The sequence below is a fragment of the Eretmochelys imbricata genome, chromosome 8, assembly GCF_965152235.1.
Source record: "Eretmochelys imbricata isolate rEreImb1 chromosome 8, rEreImb1.hap1, whole genome shotgun sequence".
NCBI lineage: Eukaryota > Metazoa > Chordata > Testudines > Cheloniidae > Eretmochelys > Eretmochelys imbricata.
In genome coordinates, this window is record NC_135579.1 from 71051328 (window position 1) to 71064251 (window position 12924).

Below are 12924 nucleotides of genomic sequence, written 5' to 3' on the forward strand. Positions count from 1 at the left end.
CAAGTTCGTAGCTTGTATCACTTTGAATAAGCCTGTTATAAGACAAGGCTTCTATGTTTCATCAAGGAGTATCAGATTTGAAACAAAATGAAAGTATTTAAGAAGCCAACTCAAAGTGTTCCTCCTACACAAGCATTCAGGTCTTGAGCAGTCCAGGCAAACAACGCACATTACAACAAAGCTTAAACTTGTTCTTCATAATAATTTTAAAAACAAAACTAGCTGCCTATTTAATTTTAAAAACAGCAAAAAATATCCACCTCCCTTTCCATTTCTTATGAGGAGTCTTGTGTGTCTGTATTGTTACAGACATACTTGTTGACAGGTATTTTGAAATAAATTACTAAGATAAATATTATGTAGCATTATTTTGACAAATAAAATTTGAAGAATTTTTAATTTTTTGGCACAGATGCCCCCAGGAATAACAAGTGTAGCTGATAAATGAGTCACCTACTGGGTCATTATACATTTCTTCTATCTCTCTCTCTCCCTGAGCCCTGAACCCTGGTCTACACAATGGGAGGATCGATCTAAGTTACGCAGCTTCAGCTACGTGAATAACATAGCTGAAGTCGACGTACTTAGATCGACTTACCATGGTGTCTTCATCACAGTGAGTTGACTGCTGCCGCTCCCTCATCGACTCTGCCTGCGCCTCTTGCGGCGGTGGAGTACAGGAGTTGACGGGAGAGTGCTTGGGGATCGATTTATTGCGTCCAGACTAGCTGCAATAAATCAACCCCTGCTGGATCGATCACTGCCCGTCAATCCGGTGGGTAGTGTAGACATACCCTGAGTCTCTGTAGGGGGATCTCTCTCCTCTCCCTGGTACTCTCTTCTTTTCTAAGCCTCTCTCTTTATAGCCATCTTCTTTCCTATACTAGACACACACAGCAGTGATTTTTACCTGACAATGTCGCAAAATGTGTGTCTTTGTTACTCTGTAAAAATGAAGAAAGATTTAATAACAAAAATCTAGGTGATTAATATGACCAGGTAAATTATCATGCAAGAACCATATAAATTTTCCTGAGTTTTAATCCAGCTGTACAGTTAATGTCTAGAACTGTGCCATTCCTAGGAAACAGTTAGGTATCCTTTGTTGTAAATCTGTTATTGTCATATTTTGTAATATATTGAAGATATTCTGTACAGAGAAATCCCAGTTGTCAAGATCAAAGCTCTCTGTGGAGCATAAACCAGAGAAAGCAAATGTTCAAATATACGGATTTTAGATATTCCAAAATCTATTTCTATTCTGTATCTTTTAGTTGAAGATTAATCTTTTTTAGCCTTAATGATTGCACTTGATCTTCCTTGAAACATACTGGAAGTGTATTATATACACCCTTTAAAAACTACTATGCTCTATATTACAAAATATTTCTCCTGGAAGTAAAACTATCATGCTATTTTTTAAAGATCACACAAGAAAGATCAGATTATGAATGAGATTTGGAAAATTAAAGGTCATCTGTTGTGTGGTGGAAAATCAATTTTCAAATTTTCTAGATCACTGTAAAATAACTCATAACTGATACAGAGGGTTATCAACTGTATAATATGAATTTTCATCTAAGTTTCCTGTATGAGTTCCTGCTCAAATTTATTTTGTTATTATTTAGGCTTTTTTATTGTGTCAGCTGCAGAAGATAATTACTTCACATAATACAGAAACAGACCTTCAATAAAGCCATGCTAATTTACACCTGCTGAGAATCTGGTTCACTACGTGTGTGTGTGCAGTGTATATCCACCCTCCCCCCCCGACATGTGGAGATAAATACCCATGTGATAAATTAGAGAATCATATGCTCAGTTGCAGAACAATATAATAAATAAATGCATTGTGCACCTTTGGCTTCCTCTCCTACCCTCTTCCGCCCAACTCAGTAATCCATCTACTCTAGAACTTATTCTAGCAGTCCAATCCGCTGAGCAACTTTAAAAAATGGCAGCTGTTTCATCATAGAATCATAGAATATCAAGGTTGGAAGGGACCTCAGGAGGTCATCTGGTCCAACCCCCTGCTCAAAGCAGGACCAATCCCCAATTAAATCATCCTAGCCAGGGCTTTGTCAAGCCTGACCTTAAAAACTTCTAAGGAAGGAGATTCTACCACCTCCCTAGGTAACGCATTCCAGTGTTTCACCACCCTCCTAGTGAAAAAGTTTTTCCTAATATCCAACCTAAACCTCCCCCACTGCAACTTGAGACCATTACTCCTTGTCCTGTCCTCTTCTACCACTGAGAATAGTCTAGAACCATCCTCTCTGGAACCACCTCTCAGGTAGTTGAAAGCAGCTGTCAAATCCCCCCTCATTCTTCTCTTCTGCAGACTAAACAATCCCAGTTCCCTCAGCCTCTCCTCATAAGTCATGTGTTCCAGACCCCTAATCATTTTTGTTGCCCTTCGCTGGACTCTCTCCAATTTATCCACATCCTTCTTGTAGTGTGGGGCCCAAAACTGGACACAGTACTCCAGATGAGGCCTCACCAATGTCGAATAGAGGGGGACGATCACGTCCCTTGATCTGCTCGCTATGCCCCTACTTATACATCCCAAAATGCCATTGGCCTTCTTGGCAACAAGGGCACACTGCTGACTCATATCCAGCTTCTCGTCCACTGTCACCCCAGGTCCTTTTTTGCAGAACTGCTGCCTAGCCATTCGGTCCCTAGTCTGTAGCTGTGCATTGGGTTCTTCCGTCCTAAGTGCAGGACCCTGCACTTATCCTTATTGAACCTCATCAGATTTCTTTTGGCCCAATCCTCCAATTTGTCTAGGTCCTTCTGTATCCTATCCCTGCCCTCCAGCGTATCTACCACTCCTCCCAGTTTAGTATCATCTGCAAATTTGCTGAGAGTGCAATCCACACCATCCTCCAGATCATTTATGAAGATATTGAACAAAACCGGCCCCAGGACCGACCCCTGGGGCACTCCACTTGACACCGGCTGCCAACTAGACATGGAGCCATTGATCACTACCCGTTGAGCCCGACAATCTAGCCAACTTTCTACCCACCTTATAGTGCATTCATCCAGCCCATACTTCTTTAACTTGCTGACAAGAATACTGTGGGAGACCATGTCAAAAGCTTTGCTAAAGTCAAGAAACAATACATCCACTGCTTCCCTTCATCCACAGAACCAGTAATCTCATCATAGAAGGCGATTAGATTAGTCAGGCATGACCTTGTCCTCCTTCTCCCACTCCATCCCTCTAAAATAGGTAAAATTCAGTCCAGCACCAGTGACCGATTTTCTACACATAAAAAAAAAGACTTTAAAGTCCAATATGATTTGAATCTGCAGGACTAGAAATAGGAGCCTTATTTCATAGAAAAGGATGTGAGTGTGAGCATATCTATAAAAACATACACTTTCCCCCTTACAAGGAAGGGATGGATAGTTGATTCATCCAGTTACTTTCTTTAAAATATTCTTACCGTGAGCCTTAATAATAGAAGGTGTAGAACTGGTGCCACCTACTGCTTCATAGCTTGAAATGTTCACTTTCTGAGGAGTGATAAAAGGTGTCCTAAGATGCTTCCGTATCTGTCCTGCAAACATTAAGCAACCATTATTCAAGCTATTGGGCTCTTTAAAACAAATGAAGAAATAAAAAGGTTATTCACTGGCCAAGAATAAGCAGTAAGTATTGAATTTGCCTGAATACATGCTGGCACATCCTAGGAACCAAGAATGTGTGTCACAACAGCAGCTTAATATTTTTATTTTGGCATGTCTCCTCCAACAAATCCCTCAAGATGAGGCTTTTTGTTTCAGGTTTAGATTTTCTTTTGAATGTTTGTCCACAGAATGCTAGGAGAGCCAGAAATCAGTTTCATGTCTACGGGTTCACCTCAGATTTGCTACTTCCAAATAATAAATATTATTCATACACTTATCATCATCTCTGGCATTTGCAGAACATGTAGCCCATGCTATCAGAATTGTTAACCATTTTATCATTTGTTCTTTGCATATAGAACGCTTAGACCAACATTTACAAACTTGGATGCTTAAAGTTAGGCTTCTAAATCCATATTTATGGAATTAAACAAATAGCTTAATTTTCAGAGGTGCTGAACCCCTGAAAAAACCATTGTAGACTAGGGCACTGGCCACACTGCAGGATCAGACCCTAAATTCATATTCAAACTAAAGTACTTTGGATTGGATTTAAAGTTGATTTAGGGTGGCCAAATAAATGTCTGTAGTGATCTTTTGGAGTCACAGTTTCTTCCGCAAATGCAATGTCATTTGTTCTAATTTGTCACTGTTTCTTGGGATTTAACTACAAAATTACTTTTTATTTTAATACAAAAATGAGAGATTTAATAGAACTACAGGAAGGCAAAAGGATCCATGTTGGCTGATTCACCTGCAGAGCTGGAATCTTAGGGTGTGTCTACATGGTGGGGTAATGTGCACTACAGGGGTGTGATTACTGAAGCACACTAATGTGTTGGGCATTAATTTGTCCATGTAGTCCCTGCTATTGTGCACTGAATGTTCCCTAGGGCACTTTGATGTAGTAGTGTTTCAAACAGCACTATGTTAAAGTGCATTAGGAAACTTTTAGTGCACACCAGCAGGGTCTACACAGACAAGTGAGTGTGCAACACGTTAGTATGCTTTAGAAATCACATCCCCTGAAGTGCACATCACTGCACCAAATAGATAAGTGCACAGTGGCAAAGCTTATACAGACTGCAACAAACCTTTCCCCAATCCTCAGCACAAATATTTTAATATGCTGCATTAGTCATGATGGCAACAGAATGAGCCAAATCCTGAACCATGCCAGTATTTAGCACAGTTCAGGAAGGTGGGCACAAAATCGGTGCCTTAAAGCCTCCTTTACACCCCCTATTTCTGTCCTGTCCTAGTGCCATTGTCCCCTCAACATGGCAGCCTCTGAGCCCTTTTTAAGCTACACCTACCTGTGCATGGTCTAAAAGGGACGTTCTAATAGCTGGGATAATAGAAGAGCAGGGCTCCTTTCCCCAGCCATGACCCCTACATGCCAAGGGTTAAAGAGGAAGGGAGCATAGAGTCACTATGGGAGCTCTAACCCACCAATGATTTTCCTGTACCCAAAAGGATTGCTGAGTGGAGCCAGCTAAGCCAGCCTTCCAGTTGCTTTGCATTGCCTGAGTGGCACAAAGTCGCTGGAGTGTAGGAAAGGGTTGGGCCAATATTTCTTTATATTTTTGTACATATTTTAACCCAGTAGCATGACTCAGTATGTACGCCCCTGGAATGGGACTCAAGAGTCCTGGGTTCGATTCCTAGCTGTGCCACTGATTTCCTGTGTGACCTTGGAAAAAGAATGAGGAGTACTTGTGGCACCTTAGAGACTAACAAATTTATTTGAGCATAAACTTTCATGGGCTAAAACCCACTTCATCGGATGCATGCAATGGGTTTTAGCCCACAAAAGCTTATGCTCAAATAAATTTGTTAGTCTCTAAGGTGCCACAAGTACTCCTCGTTCTTTTTCCTGATACAGACTAAAAAGGCTACCACTCTGAAACCTGTGTGACCTTGGGTAAGCCACCAAATTCTACTTCCTCTCCCACCCTCTGTCTTGTTTATTTAGGCCATGGGTAAGCAACCTATGGCACGCGTACCAAAGGCGGCATGTGAGCTGATTTTCAGTGGCACTCACACTGCCCGGGTCCTGGCCACTGGTCCGGGGGGCTCTGCATTTTAATTTAATTTTAAATGAACCTTCTTAAACATTTTAAAAACCTTATTTACTTTACATACAACAATAGTTTAGTTATATATTATAGACTTATAGAAAGAGACCTTCTAAAAACGTTAAAATGTATTATTGGCAGGCGAAACCTTAAATTAGAGTGAATAAATGAAAACTCGGCACACCATTTCTGAAAGGCTGCTGATCCCTGATTTAGACCGTAAGCTCTTTGATGCAGAGACTGTCTGTACAATGCCTATTGTCATGGGGCCCTGATCTCGGAGGGAGCCTCTTTGTGCTGCTCTTTTACAAGCAATAATAAAAAAACACAAATACACTGAGAATATATTTCTTTCCAATAGCGTAAGCTTCACATGTATCAAGCTACTGCCATCACGTCAGCATGTTATCTTCTCAGACCGTAAAAGATCTGTTATCCTGCTCACATTTCAAACCTCTCATTCTCTGTGCCTCCTCTCCTCCACAAAATATATATGTGTATGTGCGTGTGCGTATGTATGTATATGTGTGCACACTTCCGCAGTTGTTACTCTTCCATTTGGACCTTGCATGATACAGTAACACTCACCAACTGATGATGGTCCCTGAGCCAGAAATATGAAGCACAAATTGCTGGCAGCTTTTGACTGAGTCAATATGGGATTTCTTGTAATGAAAGAGCAGTTGATGATTCCATTGTTAAAGGAAGTCATTATGCTCTGAACATCACCCTAAAACCAGAATATCTGTAATTATTATTACATAGAACATTCATCATACAGCAATAAACAAATGATAGAATTTATAAATTGTTCAGCAGAAATAGCATTACAAAATTATGGGCTATTAGTAAAGAGTCATTTATGGATTTGCACCACGTTACAACTTTAAGTAAACAGTGATTCAGCAATGCCGGGTTTTTAGTTTTTCTTTACTACTGCTCAATAAGGGCCTGATTCTGAAAACATGCACCTGAGAAATTTTAGTCAAGGGAGAAATCCCATTCTCTTCATTAGAAATACCCATGTGAATATGGGATTCCTCACGTGAGCAGGTATTCACATGCATAAATGTGTGCATGGTTAGACCGAAAACTATATGATCATTTAGTTAAAATCTGTCATTTCTTTAACTTGACACAAATAAAATATGTATATTGCTCTTCCCCAGTGTGTTAACTATGACATCAGAGCTTAGGGCAATTGTGGGCAACCTGTGGTTCGCACGTGGCCCATCAGGGTAATCCACTGTGGGCAGCAAGACACTTTGTTTACATTGACCGTCCGCAGGCACGGCCACCTGCAGCTCCCAGTGGCCGTGGTTCACCAGTCCCGGCCAATGGGAGCTGTGGGAAGTGACGCGGGCCGCAGGGACGTCCTGGCCACTGCTTCCCGCAGCTCCCATTGGTTGGGACTGGCGAACCGTGGCCAATGGGAGCTGTGGGCGGCTATGCCTGCGGACAGTCAATGTAAACAAACTGTCTCATGGCCTGCTAGTGGATTAGCCTGATGGGCCACATGCGGCCTGCGGGCTGCCCACCACTGGCTTAGGGTCTCATTCCGCGGGACACTCATATCAATGTAAATTAGGAGTAACTAGAATGAAATTAGTGGGGTCAACTAGGGTATAGGTAATAGCAGATATTCATAACTGATATACAAAAGCAGGAAATCTCTGATGTAGCATATTCCAGAAGATCTATTGATTATTCCTTTGCTAATAATTTTTTTTCTGGTATAAGTACTTAAAAAATAAAACCAACATTTATTTTCTTGTCTTAATTTTTTTTAAACTGTATTTTTTCCCATACTGCTGCAGGAGGCATAAACAACATGGTTCTGTTTATGAGGCTTACATTTTTGATTGGTTAAATGTTTAGCAGCATATTACTTGATTTAAGTTTTACTGCATACATCAGTGGCTGATCCACTTTTTTCCCCTCTCCTGTCTATCTTGGTCTCTGTCTAGCTATTAGTCTTTGCTAATACCAAATCAGAGCAGAGCCAGGAGAAAAGCTAATGTGAATGAAAATATGTAGATGGTCCAAATCAATTTTAAGGGATAAACTCTGTTCAGAGCAAAATTATACCGCTAGCTTTCAATACTATAGTTCACAGTTTGGTGATCTTATCATCCTGTCTGGAATTCAGCACTGAGACTGTAGCTCAGCAACAACTCAGGAATAAAACGCATGCAACACTAAAAAATATGAAACAGCGTTATTCTACACATACGTACAACATAATCTGGAATTAAATTACCAGAGACAAAATGTTGGGAATAGTTCGTCCAGTTGAAAAGGCACGTTGAACTTCTATTTGTCCTATTGCATTCTTACCACAGATATAAATGTCGTCATTCCCCTGGAAAAGCAGAGTTTTGCCCAGGTCAGTGGTGACTGAGTAAAGCTGCATGCAGATCTTACACAGGGAAATCTCACACAAACTTTGATGGGAGTTTCAGGTGCACCAAGACTACAGAACTGAGCACCATAATAATAATAAAATCAAAACCCTACTGATATTTGAGGGTATCTCTACATTAGAGACAACTGGCATAATGTCCAGTCGCTTTGCACCTTAAATATAATCTTCCATTCAGTTTCTTGCAAAGGAGCAATAGTTAGAGCATGTGTATAACATGTGCCACTCTCATCACACAAGCCTTTTTTCCACTCTGGCTCTAAAGAAGCCACTGCAACAATGATCTCCTTTTACAAATAACTTTTCATTCCAATCTAAGGCACCTATGCTTTAAAAGATCACTGTAACTAAAGTCAGTCAGTGTACCTGGAGGATCTACATCATCAGTTTTTCATTTGGGGGAAAAAATGCCTAAAAGATGTTTTTAGATTTTTTTCCACCACTTTTCACATGTCTGTGTTAAAAATGCAATGTATTGATCAAGGCCAGATTTTAAACCATGAGAGCATAAAGTTAGGTTCCTAAATCCATATGTTGGTACTTATATAAATGACCAAGCACACAATGAATTCAATGGGAGACAGCTCAGAATTTCTGAAAATTTGTCTACTCAGAACATGATTTAGCAAAACACTTGAGCATGTTAACTTATGTGCTTTGCTAAATTGGAGTCTTATTTAGGAGCATAACTTTAGATTCCTATTTTTGAGAATCTTGTCCTGCAGCGATTTGAGTTGCAGATGTCCATAACACTATACTTTAACAAAAAAAGAAAAAAAAAGATTATTGGGATGTATTACTTAAAGGATGTCGTGCCATATCAGCACACAACAAGCACAGTGGCAATCAAGTTCCCTAATAGTCAGATACCAGTTACGTATAAAGGCCAAATTCTGTATTGACTCAGACTAATACCCCATTCAAATTGACTTCAGAGTGTAAGTGCTGAATCGGGTGACAGAAATATAACTATGGAGCTGAAAAAATATCAAGAAAAATGAAATCTCATAAACAATGCCAATTAACTGGAATTTGTCTCTGCGGTGCACAGAACTGTAATATTATAACAGTGTTTGCTATTCAGGTAATGTGCTATGGTGCCTCATGATTTCTTAGAATTTTGAAATATTATAGATAATTTCCTAACTCAAAAAAAAGTGATGCATCCAACATGGGGGAATTCTATACTAGACCTTACAATGACACAAAGAGGAACGGATCACAGAATTAAAAATTAATGGTAGCATCGGTACAAGTGATCATAAGTTGATTACATTAATAATATGCAAAAAGAATAAAGTACAGACCAATAATATATATACTTGGTACTTTAAAAAGGCCAATTTCACAAAGTTGAAAGCAATTATGGGCCAAATCAGCTAGGAGGAAGAATGTTAACAGAAAAAGGTAAATGATAATTGGAAATTGTCTTGTTTAGAGGTGAAGCGAAGTCAGCTATAAGATCTATAACAAAAGGAAGAAAGGGGAATTTGATAGTAATGAATATAAATCAGAAGCAAGGAATTATACAACACTGAAAAGGGAAAAAGGGACACAGAAATAGGTAGCCAGTAGAATGAAGGATAATAAGGTGTTTCGTAAGTGAATTAGGAACAAAAAGAACCCTAACAATATTTGCCCATTGCTAGATGGAAATGGTAGAGTTATCATTAATAATGCAGAAAAGGCAGAAGTGTTCAATAAACATTTCTGTTCTGTATTTGGGGAAAGAATAGATCATGCAGTTATATTAGATAATGATAACAATAACTCTTTCCATTCCATTGGTATCTAAGGAGAATGCTAAACAGCAGCTACTAAAGTTAAACATTTAAAAATCAGCATGCCCAGATAACTAACACCCAAGAGTTTTAAAAGAGTTGGATGAGAACCTTGCTGGACCATTAATGTTGATTTTCAGTAAGTCTTGGATCACTGGGAAGTTCCAGAAGACTGGAAGAAATCTGGTGTTGTGCCAATATTTAAAAAGGGTAAATAGTATAACCCCAGTAATTATAGGTCTATCAGTCTGACACAATCCAATGGCTGGAAGTTGAAGCTAGACAAATTGAGACTGGAAATAAAGTGTAAATTTTAGGTTAACTAACCACTGGAACAATTTCCCAAGTGTCATGGTGGATCCTTCATCATTCTTTTAAATCAAGATGTGATGTTTTTCTAAACGGTATGCTCTAGGAATTAATTTAAGGAAGTTCTTATGGCCTGTGTTATACAGGAGGTCAGAAGAGATGATCAGATAGGTCCATTCTGTCCTTGGAATCTGTGAATAATCAACACTCTTACTAGGTTTGCTAAAAATAATGGAACTGTCCTGCTCTGCAGGTCTCCCCTGTCTCTCTACTGTAATCACTGAATAGTTCATTGTCAAGTTTCCGCAGTTTGCAAAACAGAACTTTGTTCTTGTTCCAATAGTGTATTCAGTGATAGTATCTTACCATTTGTGTATCATCAGAAAACCCAATGGCTATATATCCATCAGAAAAGCCGCTCATTTCAAATTTAAAAGCATCACCACCTAGTGACTCAGAAGACATGAAATAACAGTTTGGATCATCCAGACCACACCCAGTGGGACTGCTGAAACAGAACTTCTGTGTGCCACAGCCTTTACGTCCAGAGGTCTGTAATTTACAACAGCATGAAAAACTATTAGATTGTAAGTTAAATTTACCAATATTAATTAGGCAATATTATCTAAATTAAGCTACGGTCTCCTATTTACCAAAACAAAACTTCACTTTCAACTCTTCACCTGTTAGGAGAAATAAAATAGGTAGATCTATATGTAGAACTGTTGCCACCTTAAAGAACATTTGATATCACCATATCTCCCTATGCTTAGAATAGGGAGTAACTGTTTATCTCAGATATTTTGTTGTTGTAACTCTGTGGAGATGCTGGCTTTTGGATGGCCAGCAACTCTGCAGCTGTTTGGAACATTTTCCTCTTTTTTATCCTCTTCTTCTTCCTTGCCACTTCTTTATTGAGGGTTGGTGTGACCATATCTATTGGACAAGCTTTCCAGGTTGGCTGTTCAAGCCTGACACGCTTGGTTTGAAACTGGAGTTTCCCTGCTCCTAGGTGAGCTGCCTACCAAACTCCACTTGCCCCAGCAAGACTTGTTTTTAGGCAGTCTTTATTTGCCTTGATGTCTTCATCATAGGGCCTCTGTGGCATTTTATAGAGGTAGCCACGGCACCAGCTACCCCACCACACCCTGTTCAGAGATGCTGCCAGTTGGTCTGCCACTGCTTATTGGATATTTGCAGCTGTCCTGCATCTACAGGATGTTCCCTTAACTGCTACCTGGGGACATGCCTGATGGGAGATGATTGCTCCTTCACAGGTTCCTACATTCTATCCGTAACCCAACAGCACCTCCATGCCCAATGCCTGCAGGATGGAAGGGGTTCCTGAAATAGAAGGCAGAGCCTACAGACTGGCTGTTAAGCCAAGCTCCATCCTCTGGAACCCATCTACCCTCTGTCCTAGTAGAAGGGGATGGTTCTAGTCCTCCTTTAAAGGAGGAAGGCTAATGGATCCAGGAGAGATGGTTCTCCCCTCCCTTAATTTTTATTTCTTATTTTAAAAAGTATAAACATAAAAAGTTGTTCAATGATAACGTGAATATTCACGTTAGTTCTATTTGTCTGCTCTTTGGGGCCTAGCAGCAGCATTGCCAACCCCAAATGTCCAAAAGCCATGATTCAGGCTCACCAAAAATCATGAGATTGGCTTTAAAATCAGGAGATCACATAAACAATGATAGATTCTGAGTTCTTTATTTTCCTTCTGCTTTTTGAGTCTTTAGGGTGCACTGGGATCACATTTCTCCAGAGCCAAGAGCTGGAAGCTTACTTTTTCTAATGAAGGTTAAAATCGTTAGAACTGGAGCTTTAAAGAAAACAATTATCATGGGACTCATGACAAAATCATGAGAGTTGGCAACACGGGGCCTAGAACACCTTCCCCAACATAATTGCCCTCCCTTACCAGAGCATAAAAATGGCTCTTAGCCACACACCTTACAGCTCTGTGTGGCCTCCATGCATAAACACTGCTGCCACATGGCTCATTTAGCCCCTTGCAGGGGCCTCTTTCCTGCTCCCTAACACTGTGTGATGCCGCTGCTGACTCCTGACTGCATACAGTATTCACTTGCATTGCGCGTGTGATATTACTGACACTCACAACTGCTACACTTTGCTTAGAGTCTTTTCCTCCTGCTTTGGAGCGTGAGGGCGGGTGTTCCCAATCCCTGATCGCCACTCCTTCATTATGCTCCTAAAAACAACTTAATGAAACAATTCGGGAGCCAACCTCTCATTTTAAACACACTTTTGTTTTATTAAGGAAATTGATTTCTAAAACAACAAATGGGAAATTTAACCATAAATTCTACTATCGATCATGGCCTCAGACAGGTGATAGAAAATCCTCCCAGTACACTTGACCCACCTACTCTGGGATTTCTACACTGAAACCAGAGCCAGAGCAGGTGTGAGAGAAATTAAAAAAAAAAAGAAAAAAAAAAAGTGCTGACTTGTTCACTCACTGACTAATTAACAAATCTAATCTAGTGGGACCCCACCCCTGTGTGGTTTTCACATTCACTTTGTTTTTTAAATAATGTAAAGTGGAGGAAAAGGAGTTTGCGCTCACACACCACCCCAAACCCCCAAAAAGGTATTTTTAAAATTTCCCGTAAACTGTATAACAAAGGAAGACGATCAGAGAGGTACAGCAGGCATAGGCGCGGGAAGT

At 40.0% G+C, this 12924-nt stretch overlaps 1 protein-coding gene across 1 annotated transcript in view; it reads right to left on the reverse strand.

Annotated features, from left to right (window-relative positions):
• Positions 1-12924, reverse strand: part of LOC144268885 (putative ferric-chelate reductase 1) — a 47111-nt gene that overhangs the window by 13103 nt on the left and 21084 nt on the right. The window contains exons 6-9 of the mRNA XM_077824177.1: positions 10596-10781; positions 7978-8079; positions 6306-6447; positions 3456-3569 (exon numbers count right to left, since the gene is read on the reverse strand). Coding sequence (XP_077680303.1) covers positions 3456-3569; positions 6306-6447; positions 7978-8079; positions 10596-10781 — 544 coding nt within the window. The remainder of the gene's footprint in view (positions 1-3455; positions 3570-6305; positions 6448-7977; positions 8080-10595; positions 10782-12924) is intronic.